General features: G+C 39.5%; 1 protein-coding gene across 1 annotated transcript in view; it reads left to right on the forward strand.

Annotated features, from left to right (window-relative positions):
- The window catches only part of snx29 (sorting nexin 29), a 190,369-nt gene that overhangs the window by 105,928 nt on the left and 58,089 nt on the right, over positions 1-26,352 (forward strand). The window contains exons 16-18 of the mRNA XM_015377096.1: positions 9,690-9,806; positions 15,488-15,543; positions 16,431-16,512. Of these exons, the coding sequence (XP_015232582.1) occupies positions 9,690-9,806; positions 15,488-15,543; positions 16,431-16,512 (255 nt within the window). The remainder of the gene's footprint in view (positions 1-9,689; positions 9,807-15,487; positions 15,544-16,430; positions 16,513-26,352) is intronic.

The raw sequence follows: 26,352 nt of genomic DNA on the forward strand, positions 1-26,352 counted from the left end.
TAAAAAATGTATTTTTCACAGACAGACATTCTAAATCTTAAAACCCAGTGTGAGCGTTCTCCAATCATTTAATAAACAGTATTATTATTTTGTAGTGTGATAAAAGGAAAAAAACAGATAAAAAAATGAATTAAACTTATTTATTATGAGTTCCTCACTGTCTAGAATGAGCAGTGAACCGGAGGTTTGTTTGAAACCTAATTAAAATCCTTGTTTGAACAATAATTGAATTAATGAAAAATGATCAATTAAACCCACGGTCTAATTTAAACAGTGTGTCATTTTTTGCGAGTGTGTGTGTGTGTGTGTGTGTGTGGGTGTTTGAGTTCACTTGTCTGGGTCAGAACAATAGTTTCAACATCTGGCAGAAACATCAGATTAGTAATGTGTGAGCTTGATCAAGGTACAAAGGACTAACTCACCTTGGCCTTTGTTTTCTCGCCTCCTTTCCTTATATTTACTTGATGAAAAACAAAGAAGATTAGAAGTCAATAAGAAGCCAGAGTCCTCTGTTAGAATGACTTTAATCTGACATTTCAGCCAATTACTGCAGCATCATTACAAGCTGTTTGTTTTTATAAGCTTAGATAGTCTGGATTCTCGCTATTTATTTAAGATGGCATTAATTCATGAAAAACATTTTACAATGGAAAGCCTACAAATGACTTTTCCAAACGGCGTCCTTTTACGGCCATGGATTTCTGTGTATTTTAGTAATTTTTTTTTCTACTAGAAAAATACAAAATTGATTCATAGTTAAATGGGAACTCTCATTAATTGCTCATTCCAATTAAAAAACAACCTTAAATGGGAATGATTTTCCAAATGGGCCCCAGTGGCTCTGAATGAGCTGTAGTGATATCCAGTTTACAAGTTCAAAGGACACCTGTAATCGAAGAGAGGTAGAAAAAGACATATTTAAGAACCTATGTGCTGTGTATATGTACAACACTAGATAGACTTTCCCTCAGTGAAACATGGATGGTGGCGGCATTAGGTTATGGGGACGTAAGGAAAGGGAGGCTGGTCGGAGTTGATAGGAAGAAGACTGGAGCTTAGTTCAATCAATCCCTGACAGAAGACTAGAGACTGGGGATAAAGTTCTAACCTGACAACAGCCAGATGCATGTCTCGCTCCGCCTAGCCCCACTCACATACATCTGGGAACCCCCTCATTGAAAGTGATTTTCCCAACCGAATTTATGGTCTGTCCAATCAGGACGCAGGGCGGGTGTGTCCTGGAGTGGAGAAGCGACCGTGAGATTCCAACAACAATGGCGGCTCGCATTGAGGAAGCAAGCGTTAGCATTGATGCTGCTATTTCTTCTGTGTTGTCCAATCTATCTGATATTGTTTCATTAAAAGAACATCAGAGAATGGCTTTGAAGGCTTTTGTTGGTGGAAACGATGTTTTCGCCCTTCTCCCGACCGGATTTGGCAAGAGCTTGATCTACCAAATGGCTCCTCCTCTCACAGCGTCACGGGTTAGCTTCGGTGTGAGTGGTTGAAATAGCACGTCAATAAAGATGACAGACAAGTGGCTTATCCAATCATATGCAAGGAGTTTTGATAAGGCCCAGCCTTCAGTAAAGGCAATTCCTATGGCGGGTTCCCAGATGTATGTGAGTGGAGCTAGGCGGAGCGAGACATGCATCTGGCTGTTGTCAGGTTAATAAAGTTCACCTTGCAGAAGGACAAACAGCCAGATATACCATGCATGGTTAGATCAAATCAGAATCCTGACCCAGAATGGCCTATTTAAAGTCCAGTCCTGCAGTTCATTTAGATTTTTAGTCAAGATTTTAAAATATATCTCCCGCTAATGTGTCTGAGCTAGAGTTCTTTAGCAAATAACAATTGTTTATTATTCCAGCCTCTAGAGTTTTAAAGCAGGCAGAGCTGCATCAAAAGACCCAAATCTGGATCTACAGTAAAAGCTGTTTCTACAAAGAATGGATTCAGGGGGCAGAGGAAAACTACATCAAAGACTTTACTCCCTCTTTTAAATTAAGCTAAAACTTTTTGTTTGTACTCACATAAAATCCCAGGAAATGATTTCCAGGTTTGTGGATCTAATTTGACAAAATTAGAAAAAATTATCATTGGATGCAGCTACTTGTAAAACACTGTGTTGAACTTGTTAATCTTCACTCAGAAGTCCTCCAGCAAATCCTTTCTTCCATCTAATGCAGCACCATGATGCTTCACCTGGTGCATAATGTTTTACTGCAATCTGTTTTGGTATTACAGGCTGCAGGATAAAAATTCACTTACAAACATATTCTGCAGTCTGCAGCCTTTTTTAATATGTGCATATTTTTTTCCAGTTTGAGCAAACTGCTTCTACAGTTGTTTAACTCTGTAATTATCATCTGGATTACTGTGCAGAACTAAGTTATTGCTCTGCAGCACAACTGATGTAAAGTCATTATATTGCATATCCAGACCAGAGAAATACTGTATAGAAACATCTGGTTAATTCTCTGCCAATTTTTTTTTAACAAAGTCTAAAAATTGTAGCGTTCTTTTGTCCTATGAGTCAGTTAGTTGTAGAACCACCTCTCACTGCAGTCAAATGTGCTGCTAGTTTTAGGGTTTATTGCAATCAGTTTCACTAATCAACATTTGTTCCTACTCCTCTTTACCGATATACAGTAAATAGACTATTTGATCACCCTGCTATTTGAGACATGATCTAAAAAAAAAAAAATCACAATGTATGATTTTTTAATTATTTATTTGAATGATACAGCTGCAAATAAGTGTTGAACACCTCAGAAAATCAATGTTAATATTTAGTACAGTAGCCTTTGTTTGGGATTCCAGAGGTCAAATGTTTCCTGTCGTTTTTCGCCAGGTTTCCACACACGGTAGGAGGGATTTTTGCCAACTCCTCCACACAGATCTTCTTTATGTCAGTCAGGTTTCTTGGCTCTCGCTGAGACACATGGAGTTTGAGCTCACTCCGATGATTCTCTATTGGGTTTAGGTCTGGGGACTGGCTAGGCCCTGCCAGAACCTTGATATGCTTCTTCCAGAGCCACTCCTTGGTTATCCTGACTGTGTGCTTTGGGTCATTGTTATGTTGGAAGACCAAGCCTCGACCCATCTTCAATGCTCTAATTGAGGGAAGGAGGTTGTTCCCTAAAATCTTGTAATACATGGGCCTGGTCATCCTCTCCTTATTACAGTGCAGTCGCACTGTCCAGTGTGCACAAAACACCCCCAAACCATGATGCTACCGCCCCCATGCTTCAAAGTAGGGATGGTGTTCTTGGGATGGTTCTCATCATTCTTCTTCCTCCAAACACGATTAGTGAAATTCTGACCAATAAGTTCTATTTTGGTCTAATCTGACCACATGACTTTCTCCCATGACTCCACTGGATCATCCAAATGGTTATTGGCAAAACTAAGACGAGCCTTGACATGTGCTGGTTTAAGCAGGGGAATCTTCCGTGCCATGCATGCTTTCAAACCATGACGTCTGAGTGTATTAATTCAATTCAATACAGTTTATTTATATAGCGCCAATTCACAGTGCATGTCATCTCAAGGCACTTTACAGTTCACCAGATCATACAGTCAAATTGATTCAAAGTTTTCTATCTAAGGAAAACCAATGCAATCCCTCACACTAAGCATAGCGACATGCTTAGGTTACCAACAGTAACCTTGGAGAGGTGGTCCCAGCTCTTTCCAGGTCATTGTCCAGCTGCTCCCTTGTTGTTCTGGGTTGTTTATCACCTTTCTTAGGATCACGGAGACCCCACGAGGTGAGATCTTGCATGGAGCCACAATCCAAGGGAGACTGACAGGCATTTTTAGTTTATTGCATTTTCTAACGACTGCTCCAACAGTGGACCTTATTTTATCAAACTGCTTAGCAATTTCCCAGTGGCCCTTTTCTCACCTTGTGGAGGTGTACAATTTTGTCTCTAGTGTCTTTGGACACCTCTTTGGTCTTGGCCATGTCAGTAGCTGGATCCTTACTGATTGTATGAGCTGGACAGGTGTCTTTATGCAGCTAATGACTTCAAACAGGTGCATCTAATTAAGGATATTAAATGGATGATGAATGGAGAATAAATGGAGGTGGATATTTTGAAGGCACACTAACAGGTCTTTGAGGGTCAGAATGCCAGCTGATAAGCAGGTGTTCAAATAATTTTTGCAGCTGTATCATACAAATGAATAGTTAAAAAAACACATTGTGAATCCTGATTTTTTTTTTTTTTTGAGGGGGGGTTATGTCTCTCATAGTGGACATGCACCTACGTTGACAACTTCAGACCCCCCCATGATTTCTAAGTGGGAGAACTTACAAAATAGCAGGGTGTTCAAATTAAATACCTCACTGTAGTTCAAACTCAGTCAAATTGGACCTATGATGCCTGTAAACAGCAGCACTTTAAAATCTTTCCTCAAATTCAAAGTTGAATTTAGGCCTGGACTTTGACTTCACCATTTTTAGCTTAATTGTAGCTCAGATTGTATTTCTATGATTGTAATCCTGCAGTTTTTAACTGGGTTAGGATTTATTTTAGTTTCCAAACTCTTTCTGAAGGAAAGCCTCCCAACATGATTCTGCCACTACCAGAATCATCTGGCATGGTGTGTTTAGGATGGTGGAAAATGGCACCTGAATGCAAATTTTGGCCGCACTTTCAGCGTTAGATGTTGCTGTGTCATAAAATCCCACATGGGGGAGTGGTGGCCTAGTGGTTAGGGCACTTGCTTAGAATCCAGAAGTTCTAAGCCCAAGCCCCACTCCCACGGTCTGCCACTCTGGGTCTCTGAGCAAAACCCTTAACCCCACACGGCTCCGTGGGCACAATGGCAGCCCACTGCTCCCCAAGAGGATGGGTTACATGCCGAGAGGGAATTTCTCCAGTGTGAGATTAATAAAGAGATGTTCAGTGTTAGTTTTCATCCTTTTGTTTTTGCAATATTTGGATTAATTCAGCAATATGTTTTTTACGCCACCAAAATAACTCAGTGTTTTGCCATTATCTCTTATCCGTTGACTGGTAACAATTAGCTTTTGTTCTGCTGAATTCCTGAGACTGATTGAAACATGAGTGGGGGCTTTGGGTGGTCTTGTCCAGAGGAAGGTTAGCTGGATAATGACATAATAGCCAGGTCACGCTAAGGCCCAGACATGAGTAAATGAGCAGGAGACGGCATCCTAAGATGACCTTGCCTGTTAAATCAAATTTATAAGACGAACACGTTGCCACCATGGATCTCCTAATGTAGAGCAACCTTTGGTTGGCGTGAAGTCCACATTCACATACACAATACTGTACACACATACACAATCCTATTAGCTTGCTCTCACTTAGAATTAATTGGGTTTCTTCACACCTAAAATTAATTCGGTCTTATATAATGTTCCATTTCGCAGCAGTGGCGGTTGAATGAATAAAGGTGATGAATGGCTGGCATGGAGACGTGTCCTCCTGTCCTTTCTCTAAGTAGAAATTGACAAGCTGTCGTGTTTGTTGGCTCCTCAGATGCTCCCTTCCTTTAGCTCTGAATGTTTGTGTGTCCTTTGGCTTATTACTCGGGACACTGTTTGACATCTTCATCCTGCTGTCTTTCAGCAAACATTGACGATGAGTGGTTTTAGTTCGCTGTCTTCAGTTAAAATCTGCTTGTTTTCTATGTTTAGAGATCCCTTTTAGCTTTGTTTTATTGCTTTCGGAGGTCTGTCTGAGCCAGAGATTTGTAACGTCTCAGTGTTTCTGACAGTTTTATGTCTTTAGGTACTTTGTTGTACCTATTTTATTTTATTTTTTTTAAGAACCAAGGGATCAACTAAGCCCACCTGTTCCCCAGTTGAGCTTCAACCAGAGCTATTTTTTATTAGCTTGCACCTTCATACTGTGGATAACAAAACTTTTGGCTTCTAAAATAACCACAAGAGCTATAAACCTCTTGTGATTATTACATCATACCATCTATAGAGCTTATACTGTTAGAGGCTGAGGATGAACACATGGTTATCAACATCATATCATTGAAAGCTCCACATAAACAGATATGTAAAGGCCGTACCATTCTAAATAAGAGACCTATGATTCCCACTTTCAATATCCACTATCCCCTAAGAGGAAATAAGCAAAACACTGATTTGTACTTTGCTTGCTTATTTTCAATCTGACCTTTTAAAGGTCCCATATTATGCTCCATTTGAAAATAAAAATATTAACGATAAAGCCCTCAGAGCATGTTTTTGCTGGAAAATTCCTCTCAGATTAGGCAGACGGCGTTTACCAAAAATCTCCTTATTCAGCCCTTCTCTGGATGAGCTGTTATGGCTCTCCATGCCCCCAGCCTTCTGACCTAGCAGCACCTGACCTAGATGAAGGCTGGAGGTTGACCAATGGGCTGCTACAGACTGCTCTGGACTGCTTATTTCCCCTTATGGCATCATAAAAGGAATGCTTTTCAAAAAGAGCATTTTGATCACACATTAGCAAAGAGATGGAGAAAGGCAGTGATAGAGATGAAAGTTTTTTTTTAATAATTTTTTTTGTTTATCATATATTATGAATATTACATAATATTTGCTTTTTTCCATTAAAAAAATAATTTAAGGTTCTCATAATCTGATTTTGTAAGTACTACCAGGTCCTATTGTGGGCCGACTTGTTGTTTTAATGGAAATTTGTGATCATGAAAAGAACATTAACACTTTTCCCTTTTGTCTCATCACTTTTATCCAAATCACATTTAGCTGACCTACTTCCTTCAAAAAATTTGAAGCTCCTCAAATTGTCCAACTTGCATAGATGATAGGGATGTCCCGATCATTTATTGGTATCGAGAAATCATTATTGATTATCCTACAAAACAAATATAAAAATTTGCACCCCATCTTATGTATCAGGATGCTGATAGAAACTCTACAGTTCTATCTTTGTTTAAAAGACTAGTTAGCCCTAAATTAAAATTTATTTATGCAGATAAACTAGATAAATATTTTACTTATAGTGCATGTCCCAGGTATTATGATGATAATTTACTGCAAATTTGTTAAAAGCTTGCTTCTGGGCCCACAGTGTTTCACTTAGGGACAGAAAATACATTAAATCAGTTTCTTATAATAAATAATCAAATGAAATCATATATTTTCATTATGAAAATAGTAAATGTATTACAATTTTAGTCAGCTTTATCTGTCTAGTCAATTATAATGATTTGATATTCATGTTTGTCAATCAATCATAGTCTAATGGAAAAAATATATATTTTGAAAGATAGAAAATATCCATCAAAACTGGACAGAAATTAGTGTCTCTTCATTCTAGTCCTAAAAAATGCTTTAGTTTTATATTAATATAAAAGTTATTGATTTTTGTTTATCAGGTTCACATTCTGTGTGCTCCTTGGCTATAAGCATATTCAGAGATTTAGAATATTATTAAAATGCTCATTTATTGCTGTGTGTAAAGACTCTTTTATTTCTGTTGTAGAATTTAAGATGAAAATATTCATGATTAAGATCTAACATGGGGTTGATTTGCACCAGAATTAAAATGGAAATATCTTTTATTGTCATTATACAGTTACAAATACTTTAAATGGCTTTACTCCCATAAAGAGGAGCTTGAATACAGATGTTACACACCTTGCGCAGAAGCTCCTGATTGATGTTTAGTTTAGTTGTATCCTCACACTCTGATCAAAGCGCTTCTTTGTTCATCTTTTCTGATTAGAAACTCAGAAAATGAAAAAGATTTGTTATTATTTGTCCCAGAAGAAGAACAAATGTACGGTACAGCAGCTACTTCTGTCTATTTGTGATGTTGTTGCCATGGCAACTAAAATAATTTTCTTCATGAAGCTGTGCGGTATCACCTGTAGATGGCATCACACTTTGACAGAGCAGGGAGTCTGAACATGTCCAAACATTTAGACCAGTGCATTTAAAGTTTTGTTTAGAGGATTGTGAAAGTCATCATACCACTAAAGCTTTTTTTTTTCTCCACATTTACATAAAAGTTCATCTTTTTTTTGTCTTAAAGGCCAGTACAAGGCAGAAGATCACAAAACCAAGTGTTAAATGTTTCATCTTTTCCCCCTTCATTTCAAATGTAGATCTGAAAAGTGTGGCTTGCATTTGCATTTATAGAGTCAAACTGTTTTATCTGGGTCTAACTGCAGCAGTTTTGGTTCTGGACTCACACGTTTATTACCACCATGAAGCCCTTTCAATTCAGCAGACAAGTTCTAGTTCAGTTTAATGCAGGTTTAGGTTCTAAAATCCATCCTTAAGTTTTATGACGTCCATCATTTGAACAAAGAGAAAGTATTGACCATCTGCAGACCTACCAAGACGTTGACATCCATCATGACTGACAGGCTGGACAAGGAGAGCTTTAGTCAGAGAAGCAGCCAATAGGACCATGCTGACTCTTGAAGGAACTGTAGACATCCAAAGCTGTTAGTGATAAGGTGCCACAAAGAAAAGTAACAATGAAGGTAGTCATTTTACACTTCACATTGTAAAGAACCCCCCCCAAAAAAAAGAAGTGGAAGAAGATGCATTGCTAAGACAAGACTGCAATATTTTGGCCTACATGCAAAACATGTGAAGTCGTACCCTTAACTGCACATCACCCTAAACACATAAACCCAATGGTTGCACATGAATGTGTTAGCATTAAGCTCTTTTTAGCAGGGGCAGGGTTAAATAGAAGATGGATGGAGATATTTCCAGTTCAAAGACCCTGCTGAGGCGGAGGTCCACCTTCCAGCAGGACAACACCAGCTAAAGATACAATGGATGGCTTAGATCAGAGCTGATTCAAGGATTAGAATCGGGGCTGAAGCTGTTGTTGAGAGAATAATTAGAAAAAATGATTTGTCTTTAAATATGCAAAACTTCTATTTAAGAAAGACTTAATTCAATGCAAATAAAGAAAAAGATACATTACTTTTTGCTAAGATGTCATGCAAAAATCATGCCTAAATAAGTTAAAAGCCCCCCCTGTCAGAACCAGGCAGTCAGTGCCGAAACGCTTCTTTTCAGAAAATGATGGGAAAAGATCTGTACCAAACATCCTTAAATTTCCTTTTATGGCACCTTATATTTCACATTCATAAAAGAACATGCAGACCCACTTACTGGAGGTATGATTGTTGCCGTTGGTAACAGCAGCACTGATCCAGGTCACCTGTCAGTCGCCCAAAGCGGCTGTTACAGCTGGTATTCTCCATGCAGCACAGTATGTGTCACAGCTATCAGTCCCCAGACAGAGACCCGTCCTCCCTGTCCAAGCCAGTTAACCAGACAGAGGAGGAAGAAACACACATGCAGAAGATGAATCGCTCTGCTGTAATTTGCCTGAAGCACACACACACAGATGTGAGTAACGGCACGTCGAGGTTAGTTAGAGCTAATGAAAATAGAATACCCGACTGGAAAAATTCTGGCTTCATGAGAAATGCACTAGTTTCACACCTTCACTCGTTTCAAGCCGTCTCTGTTTGCAAGGTTCCCAGAATCTGTCCAGTGCTGTCAGCTTCCATTATGCTTCATCTGGACTATCTTTCTTTTTCTTTAGTCTGTTTATCCGAATGTTTCAGAAATGAAGTAATACACTTTTTGCTGCCTTACATCACCATTCACAGTGAAATTAAATGCCTTTTTTCTCTCTCCTTGTTTGTGTGTGCTGTAGGTGGCAGAGATGCATGGCGAGTTAATAGAGTTTAATGAGCGCCTGTACCGCTCCCTCATGGCCAAAGACCACCTTATTGTCCAGATGAGACAGGAACTCATTGACCTCAGAGGACCGGTGAGTGGCTGCTCGCACAGACGCCTCATCTGATGCGGCTGCAGGTTTCTCCTGCCTTCCTTCTTGCTCTTCTGTCACTCTGCTCACAGTTGTTTGGTTTAATTTGCATCACTGCCTGCTATGTGGTTGACAGTTTCAGATTCTTCAGGTGAAAGTCATCATAAAGTAGGACGGCTCCCTTCGAAAGCAATTGCAGTCACAGGATTTAAATTTACGGGTATATTTTATCCTGTCAAAAGATGATTTTCATTGTAGAAGAAATTATATGAAGGCAAGTTATTGTGTTTTTGCGGAGTGTTTATTTTCATATATTCATTTAAAGCTACACTCTGTAGCTAGCTACACCAGGTTCAGGCACCTGTGAAGTGCACTGGCAAAACGATCACAGAATGATAGAAACTCAGAATACATCAATAAAATAAGACATGTGATGGAGTGTGACAGAAAGCCCACACCTCTAAAAAAAAAAAAAAAAAATGTTGCGAAGAAGTCCTCCTAATTTTTAATATTTGGAGGCATTTTGTTGTCCAAATGTAAATAGTATTCTAAATCCAAAGCACAAGGGAGGTTCACCTGGTGTCAGGCCCAGCACTTACATATCCAAATGCATGCATTTCAGAAAGTTTAATTCATACAAACGCTCATAAACTACTCTTTATGCCCATGTTTAATGTGTTTATATGCAGAAATAGAGTACAACTGGGCCCCTATATATCACACGAGTGCTTGTTCCTTCTAAACTCAAATACCAAATGGCCCCATATATCTCACACGAGTGCTTGTTCCTTCTAAACTCAAATACCAAATGGCCCCATATATCTCACACGAGTGCTTGTTCCTTCTCTGCATGCGTGTGGTTTGATTTCTACGCAAACGCAGCCTCCCTCCTCCTCCTCCTGTATTGGCCTATTTCTGATCGCTCCTCAGTGTTGCGACTAACTACTGTAAATTATTAGCTATAGGCTATATTGATTCTACTTATATGATTTATGATTTCTAATGCTAGGATTTTTTTTAAAACTTTGTTTCCACTTCATATCTATTTTATAGCCAATTGAAGGCTGCCGAAGTTCTAAAACATCTTATTTCTCTTTTATCATAAACAAGAAGCATGATCATATTTACATAATTATATTGCTGTCAAACCACACAAACCAAATTATTGCAGGTTAGTTTTCAATTTTTTAATGTTTATTAATTGATTATTTGATTCCCTAATTAATAACAAACACCTTATATTCCATTATTGAACCTTTAGTCTAATTTATAATTCCAACAAATTTTTCTGAATTCCTGGACCTTTATAAACAAAAAAAGGAACTGCATAGTTACTTTGGCTAGTGACTTTCACTGAGCCGTAACTGAGTTACTAACGCTGTTACCTTTATGGAGAAGTAACTATTATCTATAACTAGTTACTTTTTAAAAGTAATTTACCAACACTGTCATTCTTGTCAACTTATGTCATTTTGAAGGGGTTTCCCACCGGAAAAAGCAACCCGCCTGCTATTGGCTATTTTTAGGAAATCCTGCCTCTTAAGTTGTGACGCATTGCAACGATAACCAGCGTTATAAAACAGTTTACTGGCTGTTTCTCTATTCATAAAAACGTGAGTACGGACTTGTGTCCTTGACAAGTGTGTTCTTGACAGGAACACTAGGAAAGAATGGACTTGGGGAAAACGGGAGCACGCAGCGTAAATATGGTTAAATTGGAACAGAAGCGTTCTCGTGATGTCACCACATGCTCGGCTTGTCTGGAGCTGCATTTCACCTCCTGTTATTAATATTCTCTAGATAATAATAAATTCTTACTTTTTCATTTAGTGGAGGAATAATAATTAACATAGATAAACATAAATCAAATGAACAATGTGCTACACAAAACAAAAAACTCCCCATCAGAGCCAGCGGTGCTTCACATACTGCTATGCCAAAGAGAGGGCTGCTGCAGACGGGCTAAGGTTAGCCTTGGGGGTCCGGTGGTTGCCACGGTCCTCTCAACATCAGAACTTTTTTTTATATTACGCACTAAATTAGTAAATGGGCCATATAATGAAAGTATAATGTTCTCGCCTCAAACGTTCTAAAAACGTACTTTTATTGAACTACAGCAACAGAAAAGAGAACTTTTACCTTTATACTCTGAGCTCAATGAGCGCTCCACTGAAAGCTGCTGCTGCTGCAGTGCATGCTGGGACAGCTGTCAATCTTGAGAACGGACAAGTCTGCTCTGATGCGTACTTGGGGGGTTGAGAACAACATCAGGGGACTTTGTCTGTTCTCGGTTTTGTGTTCTTGTGAATTGGAACAGTACTAGGGCTGACGCTAATGATGTTTCACAAGCACACGAGAACGCACAAGTACACATATTGAGAAACAGCCAGTGTGTCCCTGTTTCTAACTAGCGTTTGAGCTAGCCAAAACTATTGGTCTATTTGAACTGAACCTTTTTTGTAGATAACCTATAACCTTTTATAACCCTACAGTCAATAAGAATCCAGTGTTCATCCAGACAAAGTTATATTAATGGAGACTCTGATTACAAACTTCTAACTCTTGAAGAGAAGTTGTTTTGCTAATAGTAAGAAGATTACAGCTTCTAGAGGTGGGATTTCCTAAAAAGTAGCCAATTGCAGACAAGCTATTTGGTCCAGTGTTAAACGCCTTAAAAAGTGACAAAAGTTGACATCAGCAAGCAGAAACAGGTCCACACATAAATGTAAAAGAATCTGTAGGCGCATAAAAAGCAAACCACAAGTGCAGAAAAGGTTGTGATATATTTGGGGCCTCATAGTTTTAAATTTGCACTCATAAAACATTCAAAATGTGCATGGAGGGTAGTTTACATGCATGATTTTTTTTTTTTTTTTTTTTTTATAAAACTGCTTATTTGAGTATTTGTTAAATGTGTGGACTTTTGGCAGAATTCTGGCCTCTGTTGATATGAACGTTTATGACACACGAATCGGAAAGAGACTGATTAAGTTAAGCAGCCAAATCAAAACAACTCTGATCTCCTCACAGCTTACATTAATGTATTTACAGTACTGCTTCTGAAAAAAACACTGCAGTTGGTCAGTCACAAAGTGGTCTGGTTTTGTCCAACAAACACTGTCTTTTTGGGACAGATAAAGACCAGTGTCATCCCAGAAGCTCTAAAGGGTACAGATGTAGACAGGAAAGCTGTATGCATGTAAACTGGTTAGAGTTTGCATGAAATACATACATTAGCTTAAAGTCATGGAGCTGCAAACTGAAGATAAAACATGCTAACTGGTGGGGTCTTTACCTTGTATGAAAGCGTGTTAGGGCCAGGTTGTGTGGAGGTTTTTAGAGGACCCAAATGCAGAGACGGAAGCTGAGGTGGATTCTTGAAGATTTAATATAGTTGCAAAGGGCAACAGAAACAAAAGTCGACAAACAAAATACTGAAATCCAAGGAAAACACACATTTAGGGGAAAGAAATGACGAGGAACCAGTAAAGAGCAACTGAATAGAAGGAGTATGGGAGACGGAAACAACGGTAGGCAGACAAGGAACAGGTGTGGATAGATGAATCTAGAAGTGAGCTATGCGGAGAGTGACACAAGAGGGCAACAGATGGCAATCAAGAAATGCATAAGAACTCAATACAATAAAAAGAAAACTTAAACAGAACCCAAACCATGACAGTTAGCTTAGTTTGACATTAATATGAAAGGCTAGAGATGGTGGTTCAGAATCTTATATTGGTGTTTAAAGAACATAACTTTTTCTCAGTCTTCTCAATGTTATTTACTGCAGTAAAAACAGAAAGGAGACCATCCTCTGCTTGAGAAACAGGCTGGATATGCCTCCTGAAAGCCAAGCATCCACTCTGACCACAGTGTGAGTCGTGGCAGCTGCAGTGAAGAGCCGCAGGCTGGAGATAAGGCCTCTTATCCTTTCGCTTCAGCCCTGCTCTGCTGGACCTCTCACTCTTATTTTGGTGTCCATCTCTGGCTCCTGTTAGCTCTGGGCTTTTAACTTCTAAGAAAATGGAGGCAGTTGATCAGGCTTTGTCTGCTCTCTTCCCAGATTTCTCTGTTTCCACATCTATCCATCCTGTAGCTTCAGGTGTTTGTGTGCAAGTCTTAGAGGGAAGTCTGGTGGCAGGCGACCAGGCTGTAGGGGGGTTGGTCATAGTGTGTTAGCATAGCTGCAGACAGCCTGTTTGGGACAGCTCAGAAGCTGACAGGGAGACAGAGAATTAAAATAAAGTTTATTTATAAAGCAACATTATTATAGAGGGCAATCTGAAATACTTGACAGGAGATCGAAAACAGAGCAGAAAAGAAAATACAAGTGGTTTATTTCTCTACTTTGATTTACAGGCCAATGCTTCAAGCATACTTTATTAGATTGTTTCATCAAAGCCTGATATTGTCAGGGTTTTTTGCGTTGTCTTATAAATTCACTAAATTATGGTTTTATAGGTAATAATTGTCTTACATCCATGTAACACTACCCTTAATGTTCAATAAAGTGGAAATAGGCTTTATTGAACATATTTGCAATGCAAAACACACAGCTAGCAAATTAGATAATGGCGTTACTGGCGAGTTCTTATCACGTCCATGTGCAGAAACACACGTAGTACTGCTGATGTCGTAGAAAAATGCAAGCTTAACAAACTTGGCATTAAAGCTACTGGATTAAGGCTTGGGTGATGTTTGCTTCGTAAAGTATATTTGTTAGAACAGGTACAATACCAACTGGTTACTAAAGATTCACTTGACCACCTTCAGCAGATGGAAAATAACTTATATAGTAGTTAATAGTTTCTTTTCAAAGGAGATGTCTGATGTTAATAGTAACTGTGTTTCTCTTTAGCTTATTTTGTCATTCATTAAAACTTACAAAAGTTACAGGTGCCGCAGATTTTACTACACTAGAGTAGCAATACTTTTTAATAATATTCAAGTAAGAATTAAAAGTACAGTGCATTAAAACTATTCCTCGAAGTCCATTTTGTTTAAACCTAGAGGGGCAATATTGATGTTTGAAAAGAGTAAAAACTTGGTAGACTCATTGTGTGTTTCTCTGGTATTTTTGTGTTGCATATAAATCATGTAATGATGGTTAAAATATTTATGGTTTGATGTTATTTTTAGTCAAAATTAAAACTAGCACCTCCTAATGCATTGAAATGTTAATGGAGGATTTTCGCAAATTTTTGTAATGACCCGCCCTCTCCACTTTAAAAAAAAAATGCACAAGCACAACTTTACTGTATACCTCCTACCGAGAGGGAACGCCTATTAAACACGTGCAAGAGCATGCAATAGCCCATTTCTCCTCGTGCACGCTCTGTTTAAAAGCACTCTTACAAGCTTACTTTCCAAAAGAAGATTTGCAATTTTTCAAGCACGTAGGACGGCCTTACGCAAATCACCAGAATTATTTACAATTAGGAGGACCACTTATTTTGATGATCCACCCGGAAAAAGAACATCCTCTACTATACCTTTAAGATGGATGAGGTATGCCTCTTGTATCTCTTATTTAACCAATGAACACTACGGGGATTGCTGGTCTTAACAGAACATTTGTTGCACACACCCTGATCTGACAGTGTTGTTAAGTAGGAAAGTAGCCTGGTTTGAATCAGGAATGTGTGATTTTTGTTTCTGATGGTCAGTCTCCTTCATTTTTTCAGGTTCCAGGAGATTTAAGCCAGACTTCAGATGATCCAAGTTTGTCCGACTTTGAGACGTAAGGATTGTTTTACTTTTTACTCTTTTTTTATTTTGTCTTTCTCTTATCGTTTCTCAACACTTCAATGTCAGTTAAGTTATATATATATATTTTTTCTTCAAGATACTGTTCTGGACTGTTAAAATGATGTTCTGTAAAAAGGTTCTCAGGAGCTAACATAATATCTGCTGTGTTGGTGTCATCATTGAGTTCAAGTCCAGCTTAGTTGGTTTCTGGATCCTGAAGCTGAATATTCAGTACTGAAGCAGACTTCTAACTTTTCTTAAACTCCAGTGTCCGTTTAAGTGAAACCTGTGAAAAACCTTTAAACTTTTGTCAGTTTAACTAAAAAAACTGATGATTATCTAGAACAGAAATGGAAGAAGAAGGCAGGGCACCACTATGGAAAAAAACATGCCGAGAAGAGAACCTATAAAGGATTTGACCAAAAAAGTAAAATGACAGGAAAACCAAACAAATATCAATTTATTTGAGTATTTTTTTACTGAGTTATACATGTTGTGAGTTATATATGTTTCACTCAGGAAGATGATTAGGGGCGCACGTCGTCCTTCATGCTACTGTGTTAATAAAGGAAAGCAATTTTAAATGTGATAAAATAATATTCAGTAAAGCTGTGATGTTCTGTGGACTGGAGTGATTTTCAGGTCCAAATAGAACACTTTTACAGATTTATTTACTGCAGCTAACATATTTACTGCTTAGCAGAACCTCCCTTTAAACATCCTAAATTAAGGCTTAAAGTTGCCGTCTAGATTTCTAGATTAAAAACTCCCATCTATAAACTGTAGAGAAGTTGTCCCGCTGTCGGCCAGTGTGTTGATGCTGCTAGTGATGGTAATGAAGGCCATAATGACAGCGATGCCTCTGTTGGTGTCACTCAGGGCTCATCGTGCTCTCATCAACGTGTGGATCCCCTCTGTCTTCCTCCAGGGCAGAGCCGCCAATGCCTACCACGTCTATCAGGTACGTTCAGCCCCGTCTTCTCAATGAAATAAAAACCTACAGGAAGCTCCCACTGATGCTCAATAAATGGGAGTTTATTGACTGACCAGAGGACAAAACCATTATGTGTTTATAAGGAGCTAATGTTCTTTAGGAATCATAGAGAGCAGTACAGTACAAGAGCTTCATTAACATGAACACTGAGGGACCGACTGAGAGGGCTTGGAAAGACTTATACATATGCATTAAAAGCTCATCATCAGTGTTCATTAGCAGGGTTGTTTTCAGAGCTTTATAATCCTCACTCTGCTCAGTGGTCAAACAAAACCCTTTTAATTTACCTCCAGTTATCTGCTGGTTTTACAAAGTTCGTTAGTTTTCATTAAACTCTGCAACATCCATAAACATTAATCTGTTTTTTTTTTTATTTGTTGTGATTGATGTTGTGAGGTACTGTCTGGTTAAACTGCAAAAACGATCAAAAAATGAGAGTAAACCTTTCTTAGAATAAGTGTCTTTATGCTTAATTTGACAATGTAAGATGATCTGATAATGGAATGAGTATTTATAGGATAATTAGATATGTTGCACTTGAAATAAGAGGCTGCAGTTGTTTTTTTCTTATTTGAAATGCAAGTGGACCTATTCCACGGACAGTTTTTCTGGCAGGTACCAGAGGTGGTTCTGATTGGGAATTAAGCTGAGATTGTGGACTTGTCCTACACTTAAGATACACCAACCTCCATGTTTACCGGCAGCCCCATAATCCATCCATCCATCCATCCATCCATCCATCCATCCATCCATCCATCCATCCATCCATCCATCCATCCATCCATCCATCCATCCATTCTTTGTCCTTCTTATCCCAGCTGGGGACGCATAGGGGGCTGGTGCGTATCTCCAGCTTTCAATGGGCGAGAGGCGGGGTATACCCTGGACAGGTCACCAGTCTATCTCAGGGCAACACAGAGACAAACAGGACAAACAACCATTCACTCACACAGTCACACCTAAGGATAATTTAGAGAAGCCAATTAACCTAACAGTCATGTTTTTGGCCTGTAATCTCAGAGTGAACAATTTAGAAACTTCAAAGATTTTAAGAAACATCCAGATTCAGGACATTTGTTTGAAGGAGATAAAAATCTATTTTGAACAATACTTATTTTAAACAATGTTCCATCAATATTACTCCTTCTGCTGCTTTTGTTTTTTTGTTTTCCTGCCAAATTAACTTGACTTCCGGACATCTCCTAACATCTCTGCAGGAGTCTGCTGCAAATCCTGTGGAGCTAAACTGAAAGCAACACTAATGGTGCTGAGCTCTTGTTTCCTTAACTGCAAAGTGAAAGAAGTTGATCACGGCTACATTTTATCTGACGCTGCATCTTTTCTGGTGTTAAGATCAAGAATAGAGCTACACCTTGTTGAGTGAGACAGAGCAGAAGAGAACAACCTTACAGAGATGATGAATATGATTCACAGAGCTAAGTGGAGCTTCTGAAGAAGTTCTGTTTCTTCACTGATCAGCTGCTTTCTGCTGGGGTCTGATTTTCTGAGACATCCTGCTTGTTTTTCTGAGTAAATATCAGTCACAGAGTGCCAAAAAGGGAGGTTCATCTGTTCTTTAAGCCATTTCTGAGTTTTTTGGTCAGGATGTTCTGGGTTGTTATTCTGATGAAAGACCTACTCTATGGAACAACCTCAGGCGCTCAACATCACAGAACCTCCATCATACTTAGAGTTGTAGGGAAGCGGCTGTTCCAATGGGTAAAGTTCCGAATTCTCCCAAATTGTGCCCAATTTTACACGAGTGATTAAAGTGAATGTGATTGGTCGATTATTAAGGAGGCGGGATTGTTGTGACAGAAGGTTCGCAAGCATGTTTGATTGTAGCTGGTGTCTCTGAAGCATCGTGCTAACCAGTTAGCAACTTAATGCTAGTAGGTTCCCAATGGGAAAATACATTGGAACCAAGTAGCACTTCGCAACGCCACTCTCAAGGAAAGCTATGGACAGTGGAATAATGCAAGAGGAGGTTTTGTGTCGGAGGTCGTGGATGAGTCTCCTCCATTATACATTTTTTAATTTAGAGGAAGAAAGTGGGGATGAAGTTTTTGTGGAAGAGGACGCCAGGGCGACAGAAGCTTGGTTTGGTGTAGAAGGCTTATAGTACAGCCGTACATGTTTGAGTCCTTGCCTTGCAACACTGCTAGTTCTGTTAGCTCTACGCCTGCTGAAGACACAGACATCCATCCCCGTGAACACTTGGATGTAACTCAATGGTAAAGTAAATGATTCTCATATCTTATTTCAACCATTGCGTATATTAGCTGCGACATATGAATCAAGATGCTATGACCGAAAAAATTTGATTGACAGATGACCGTTGATACTTGATTGGCCGAATTTAGGTGTTCAAGCTGACGTATAACTAACTGGCCTACATAAGATAACGAAAAAACAAACAGATTGTATGACTTCCCTACGACTTTTAACAGTAAACCCTAGTCCAATCAGACTAAAGCTCAATTTACAGTTAAAGTCCCAGAAACTCCCTATGACTATGTTATTCATGATGAGCCAAAGTTTTTTTTGTTTGTTGTTGTTGGCATGTAGACTGCCTGTTATTGGTTTGTTTTGTATGGCAAGATGCTGCTTTCTGCTGTAGGTCTGTCAGTGAGCTTTTATAAGCGATCACTGGATAAACCTGACAGAAAATTGCTAAGAGAAATAATTTAATTTTTTCTTCATTCTTTTGGTATACTCCACCCATTTCTTTTTCTTGTTGATATTCTATTTTATGGGGTATAGATGCTCTGGTGGCTCCGGTGGTAAAGCTTAACACACCAGCCATTAAGGAATCCTTCTGAACTCTGTCCTGCCTTTAAAGGTTGCATCTTCTGTCTGTTTGGCAGGAGCTAATGTCTTCACCTCCATATGAGTGAGTGCACATGACTCATCACAAATCTGCATCAGTGACAGAGTATAAAGAGAGCTGGTGGGGCGCCCACTTTGGATATTGATGAGGGAAATGCTGAACTTAGATAACCTGAACAGCTCTCAAATTAATATATATTCATGTTGCTGACTCGAGCGCCTCCAGTAGACCGGTTTCTTAGGTAAACCTGCAACTAAGGAGGTAAATGTGTTCAGAAACCAAATTTCTGCAGCTAAAACAGCCTAACTACAGCATCATTTGGATTACTAACATGATGTCAGGCTGTTAGGTGTATTAGGGCAGGCAAGAACCAGCATTTTATTCCTCAGCAATGAAGACTGCCTTCCAAGTACCTGCGTCAAACTTTTTTAAGCCTTAGAAAGTCAGAACGAGCATGTATTTTAATTTTGTCTTTGGTACTGTTCCAATGAAAAAAAGAGTTGTTTTCTTCAAAACCCCTGAAGAATACATTTGCCTTCAGTTCAAAGTTGCCTCTCCACATGTTGGCGCTGCTTATTTTCTGACGTCACCATGGAGGCGCTTGGTATCACAACACCCCTACAAATTTGGCTCTTCGCTAGTAATCCTGAATAGTCTGAGAAAAGACCTAAGATAGAAGAAGACTTGTTTCATCTCAACTTGTAGCAGAAATAATTGGTACTCTGCCGCACATCACCACTCGCTGACCAGAGGGAGAGTAGGTGCATTGATTACTGGGCAGGCACAGCATGGTTAAGGTAGGTGCTTCCCGTAAGGGACGGGTTAACAGTTTTCTACATAGGAATGTTGCCGTTCCTTTTTTTTTCAGATCTAGAGGAGCGAATTACCACTTTGACTTAGACTTACTTACTTAGACAGATTTAATTGTCATTTTGTTTACACAAGTGTAAAACAAAAAGAAATTTTGTTTAGAACAGCTCTTTGGACAATTTCATTTTTTTTGGGCATGAATATGACAAAGGAATAGTGTTATATCATAGCTGAAGGCTAAAAAGAAAAAAAGTAGATTTTTCATGATTTAGGCCCTTAGTGATGGCAGCTGAACAAAACCTTTTTCCATCTCTGATGCTGAAGCTTATGGTCCTTGCTGTGACCGATGACCCTCCCAGCCTTGCTAAAGTTACCTGTCATTGCGGTGGAACAGACAGAAATCTGTCCCTAACTCATTACTTCACTTCAAGATGTGTTCTGCGGCCCGTCCGTCTGCTTAGACTGTACACATCGATAAAATGTTTAAAAAAACATAGCTCCTGAACTGCCGGCGATGCTCTTCTCTGTGTGAGCTTGGTTGCAGAGAAGCTTGAGAAGCTGAAATCTTGTTTCTCCTTTTATCTGTCAACCGGCTGAGGAAGGTTGACAACAGTGGCTCATTCCCTGGATGACTGTTTCACTGTGTCTGTCACATTAACAAGGTGTTACACCTCAGCTTTGGCAGCACCGCCATTCCCCAGAGTGAAGCACACAAATACCCCCCCTCCCAGGTCCGACCTCATAACCCTTGGACTGTCACAGTGTTTCTTACATGTGCAAACATTTAGTTTAGGGGGCAGAAATATGACGTTTGTTGGATTGCATGCATGTACACACGGCTATGGTTAAAGATAAAGACCAACAGGCAGAAAAAGCTATGGACGGCCATCAAAATGCTTAACAGAACTTCCTGACAAACACATCGTGCATACACAGCACAGTTATCTACTGTCTATACAAGAGGTACAGATGGAGAGAGGAAGTCTTGAGGGACAGGAGGCACATCTTCACTTGGTCAGAATGGCAACCAGGCTCAGCTCAGCTCAACTTATGCATAATAGATGCAAATTCTCAACCCAGGACTCAGCGCTCAGAGCTGAACATGCCTTTTTTCTCCTGACAGGATGGAAGCACAGCAACGGCAAATGAGGGAGATTGTTACAATTCCTGGCTTTGTGTGGTTTCTCGCACAAACGCCATTCTCTCTTTTAAGGAACCGTACACCCTTTGTTTAATGTTAAAGGATTCTGCTCAAACATTTCCATTAAATATTATTTTTTTAAGATTATATGTGATTGAAACAGAAATGTTATGCGGTTATCATTTGATTATAAATATTACTTATTATTATTGAAAATTAGAAATAATACATTACTCTATTCAAAATAAATTCATAACAAAAATATACTTGGATAATCCAGATTAATGGCTAGTAGCCTTTAAATATAATAATTCACAATTTAGATGATCAAATAACTATTATTTGATTAATTTAAAAGTAAAACAATTGGATTCTTAAAATGCTTTTGAACCTGGGTTTGAATGAACCAAATATGGAATTTACAATTTGAAATGGTTATTATAAATCATTAACCAAAACCACAAAAAAAGTTTCCATATAATCAAGCTGCAAACTCAAAATGTATGTTCAGCTCTGATTCTTGAAGCAAAAGATAAAAAATAATCAGAGACAAACAAAGTAATTGTTCTGTTTAATAATCAAACTGAAATCACTAAAACTACCAGAAGAAGGAAATCGGCAAAACTGATTAATCTGGATTGAGGCTTGTCGACCTTCATCAGAGACTTCCCTGTTAATCCAATAATGAAGGAATTTTATTCTCAGTCGTAAAACTGGACTGGGATGTGATTACGAAGCTCTGCAGACCATCTGTCTGCAGGCTCCAATGTTCAGCTCAACTTAGCACCATAAGGCTCTGTATTTCATAGAGCTCAGCTGAGGTGCGTCTTTCTTAAAGCAGCATTGGCTGCAAAAGACACTCTACGCTAACTCATTACTGGAATTGTTGCAAGGCATGCTGGGAGCTGTAGTTACAATAGTTGTAGTTTGAATAACGAACAAACGACAAAGCAGGAATTCGGGAAGCATACATTTATACAACCTGCCTTTTAATGTCACCATCATGGACATTGAGGGAAAATGGAACACCTGCAGAGCTACCAAGACATGAATGTCCACCTAGAACAGTGGTCGGCAACCCAAACTGCTCAAAGAGCCATAGTTGATTAAAAAACAAAACATTAAACAAATCTGTCTGGAGCTGCAAATATGTTAGAGTCTTATGTAAGCCTCGTATCGCAACATGGGTTTAACATGGGGGGGAATGGAAGGAAGTTAACATACCGGTACTTACATTAGAGCGCTACCTATTCAATCTATGAACAGGAGGTGCAATCCACTTCTTAAATCTATTTTTGGTCTCCTGTAATTTACTCAGAAGTTTTGCAATCTCACATTTTCTCTCACTCCAAACTTTGTGATCGGCTGAAAGTTTAGCATGCCTTCCCTGGAAATGCCTTTCCTAATTATTTCTGGTTTTATTTTTTGACAACTTCTCATTAGAAAGCAAAAATTCAGGCAATCCTTCCGCATTGGTAGTAAAAGAAAATGATTCAGTCCATTCTTTTTTGAGTCCTCTGTTCTCATCAGCTATCTTCTTTTTTTCCCTTTGGGATCCCTGGCCTGAGACATACCCTGCGGTTTGTTTACAACAGCCACCTGCTTGGCACCGTGCCGCGCTGAAACATGTGTTGCAGGCTATGATGCTAATCTTTGTTGACAGAATTTTTTTAATTTATTGTTAAAAATGTATTTATTATACACATTTTTACAGCATTGGAAACGTAATGAATGTTTGTTTGACCTCGTGCACACCATATTAAAAAAATAAAAATAAAAAATCCATCTTTTTATCTTTTTCTTACATTTTTGAAAAAGCTCCAGGGAATCGCATGGGGAGCATTAAAGCGCCGCATTAAAGAGTTTGCATTGCTGACCCCTGACCTAGAATAAGAGCCTGGAAGAAGAGCCTTTAAATAAGAGAAGCAGCCAGAGGATAATGGTGACTTTGGTGGAGCTGCAAATACATATAGCTCAGGTTGGAGAATCTGTTGATAGTATTTTGGTTGGTCACACAGCTCATGCGTCAGTCCGTTATCGACAAGTGGTGAGACAACAGCTGTGAAACAGTTCTGTTTGCAGTTTTGTACAAACTTTGTATGGTTCCCAGAAGGCGAAGCTCCGGTTAGATGAGACCAAAATGGGACCTTTTGGCCTAACATTGATGAAATGAAAGGTGTGGCTGAGCAGTTGGAAGAATGGCCCAGTCAAAGTCTGGACCTGATTCCTGTTAAAATTCTTTGACATGAACTAAAAAACTAGTATTCTCACATCAGTTCAGTCAGGCTCAGTGAGTTTTAGTAAATTTCTACAAAGTATAGATTAGGCAGGACTTGACACATTCTATGATGTCCTACTCCTTCAACATCTCTATCTTTCCCCTATATATGTTGATTGGATGGTTGGAATCCAATATGATGCTTTAAAGTTTATGGTTCAAGGAGTGTCACTAGCTTTGTAAGGCAGTGTGGAGGCTATTTTTTTCTTATTTTGAGTAAAAATATAATTTTAATGTTAAAAGTTGTAGGAGTTGTTTCAAGTTAATGCAGTAATCCGTAGGGCGTTCAGGTCTAATTACAGCAGTTGTGGTTTGTGGGTCAACTGTAGCAGGACATGCTCCCTGTGCTATGCAGATATAGCCGGATTTCTTCACAATAACGATCTCTGTGAGACTTCTGTCCTGCTCGGGTGTATTTTCCAGAGCTGATTTCCTCTAATGGCTCCATGTGGAAATGGCTTTTTGTTCTTAGATGGGCTAATGGATGGCCAAGGTCACGGGACTCATTGTTGTTAAGGTGATGTCTTTCTGCTGATTGAACATCAAGCCAACATCCTTAAATACCTGTGTGTATCCTGAGGAGAGGGCAGGGGTCTCTATAAAACACCCTCTGGTGAATATACACGTCTTTTCCTTCCATTCACACTTATGTGCTCACACAATTGAACCGGTGATTAGAGCAATGAGCCATAGCTGGAGCCGGAGAGAGTTTGGGGGAGACTTTGAACTTAGGCATTTTAGAAGCAAAAGTCTAAGTTATGTCAGGGCAACCTTGTGGTTGAGAAAAAGCATGTTAAGAGCTCTGTTCTGCTGCTGCACATAAAGAGCAGGAAAGGCTGGCTGGATCACCACAGTGCAAGCATACACTGTCTCTAAATGTCCCTGGAGTCCCTATTCATCTCTCTTCTGCAGCAGAAATTTCAGGGCATTAGGGGGGTCTGAAACTACTCATACTCCATTTTCTGCCTTTTCAAGTTCCCCCACCCCCCCACCCCCCATATTCTCTGAAATGACTTCCATCTAAAGCGCAGGGAGGTTTGGGGATGGATGATACGAGACAGACAGTGATGGAGAGAGAGATTGATGCATTTTCCCATTATAAGTTAGATTCTGCTTTTTGTGGCCTTTGGGCTTTCGTCCTTCCATCTCTCCATCCTTTTCCCTGCTTTGTCCTCTTCTGAAGCCATAATGACCATACTAAACCAGCCACAGCAAGTAAGCGCCTCACCAAAAAGCAGATGCTTACCGAGAAGAAAGGTATTATCTACAAAGCTGTGCCTTGCAAAATAATTTTTAGAGGCACTGAAAGGTACTTCTTAACATTCTTTTTAAGCTGGTACAAACCTCAGCTGATTTTATTGCTGTTTTAAGGATAGACCGACACAAAGTACCCAAATATGAAGGAAAGGAAAAGGATATATATAGTCTTTATAATTTGTCAGAAAATTTTGAAATTCTGCCCTGCTTCCTCTAAAGGATGGGTTGCTGTTATGAGTCCTTAATCTGTCCGTCGCAGTTGTTTTGTGCTTGGGCAAGTCACTTTACCTGTCTTCCCTGCTGTTGATAGTTAGAGGAAAGCCAGTAAGACAGTTTAAGTGTCAAACATTAGTTTGGCAGACTCCCTTCAGTCAGTCTGGCCCAGTGAAGCCATGCCTGATCTCCCATTGGAAAACTATTTTGAACACTGCATTTTCCTAAATCTGGATACATCTAGTGAAGTACCGGTCACCGATCACAAAAAATCAGTATCTTTTGAGTGTGATCACTGATCACAGCATCAAATACATAAATCCCCCAACTGCTCTCTCATGTACATTGACATTTTATTATTAAGTATCCAAATAATAGTAGATGAGAAAGTATTTTAAAATGAACACTGTTTCAGTGAAGTAGGCAGCGGAGGCGAGGTTTTTTAATCAAAATGGATGATAGAGAAAATAATGCAGACAAAGGATGAAGCAGGACTATTTCATTGTCCTACCTTCAGTGCAAAAAAGAAGCCATCAGTTGCCTTCTTCCCGCTATGTCACTCTGTCCGCCCTACAGGCTCCTCTGATCCCCAGCGGTCATTCTTCCACCCTAAGCATTGAGCGTCTAGAGCCTAGCCTCGGCGAGCCATAGCCTCTCCCTGCTCATTCTCACTGGCTGGCTTCTCCAAAGTACCGCTGTCTCACTCACCAGCAGTAGCCTCTCCCCTGCCTTCAACATTCTGTTTCCTTTGTGGACTTCTCTGATCTTTTGTTGTGCTCCTTTGATCCTTCGCAGTTAACCTAGCTAGCCTCTGTCTGATAGCCTCTCCCCTCCCTGGCACTGTTCATCTGGCATGTTTCTCCATTCTACCACTGCTCCTCCACTCTCCTCTTGAGCTGCCTTATCTCCCCTGTCTGGTGCGCTATCTGCTCAGCCGGCTCCCCCGATCCACCACTGGGGTTCCTTAGCTCCAGAGGGGGGCATGACTGGTAGCCAGTCGTGGCCAATCATGTGAAAATCCTAAGATTTACGAGCAGTGCCGATTGAGTGCAAGTGCAAGAAAATTATCGCAGTTAGTGTTGTCTGCTAGAGTAGTTGTTCTGGTCTGCTACTCCGCTGTTTTAGATTTATTTTAGAATAAGGGGGTTACACTTTGGGTGTATTACCTGCCTGGTTCTGCCCTTTCCAATATGTAGAGAACATGTGGTTGTCCTTGGATCCAATCTGATTTAGACATATAAAAGTTATTAGTAGTGGCACTAAAAATCATCAAAACAA

Source organism: Cyprinodon variegatus, unplaced genomic scaffold, assembly GCF_000732505.1.
Source record: "Cyprinodon variegatus isolate N-32 unplaced genomic scaffold, C_variegatus-1.0 Scaffold146, whole genome shotgun sequence".
In the NCBI taxonomy this organism is placed as follows: domain Eukaryota; kingdom Metazoa; phylum Chordata; class Actinopteri; order Cyprinodontiformes; family Cyprinodontidae; genus Cyprinodon; species Cyprinodon variegatus.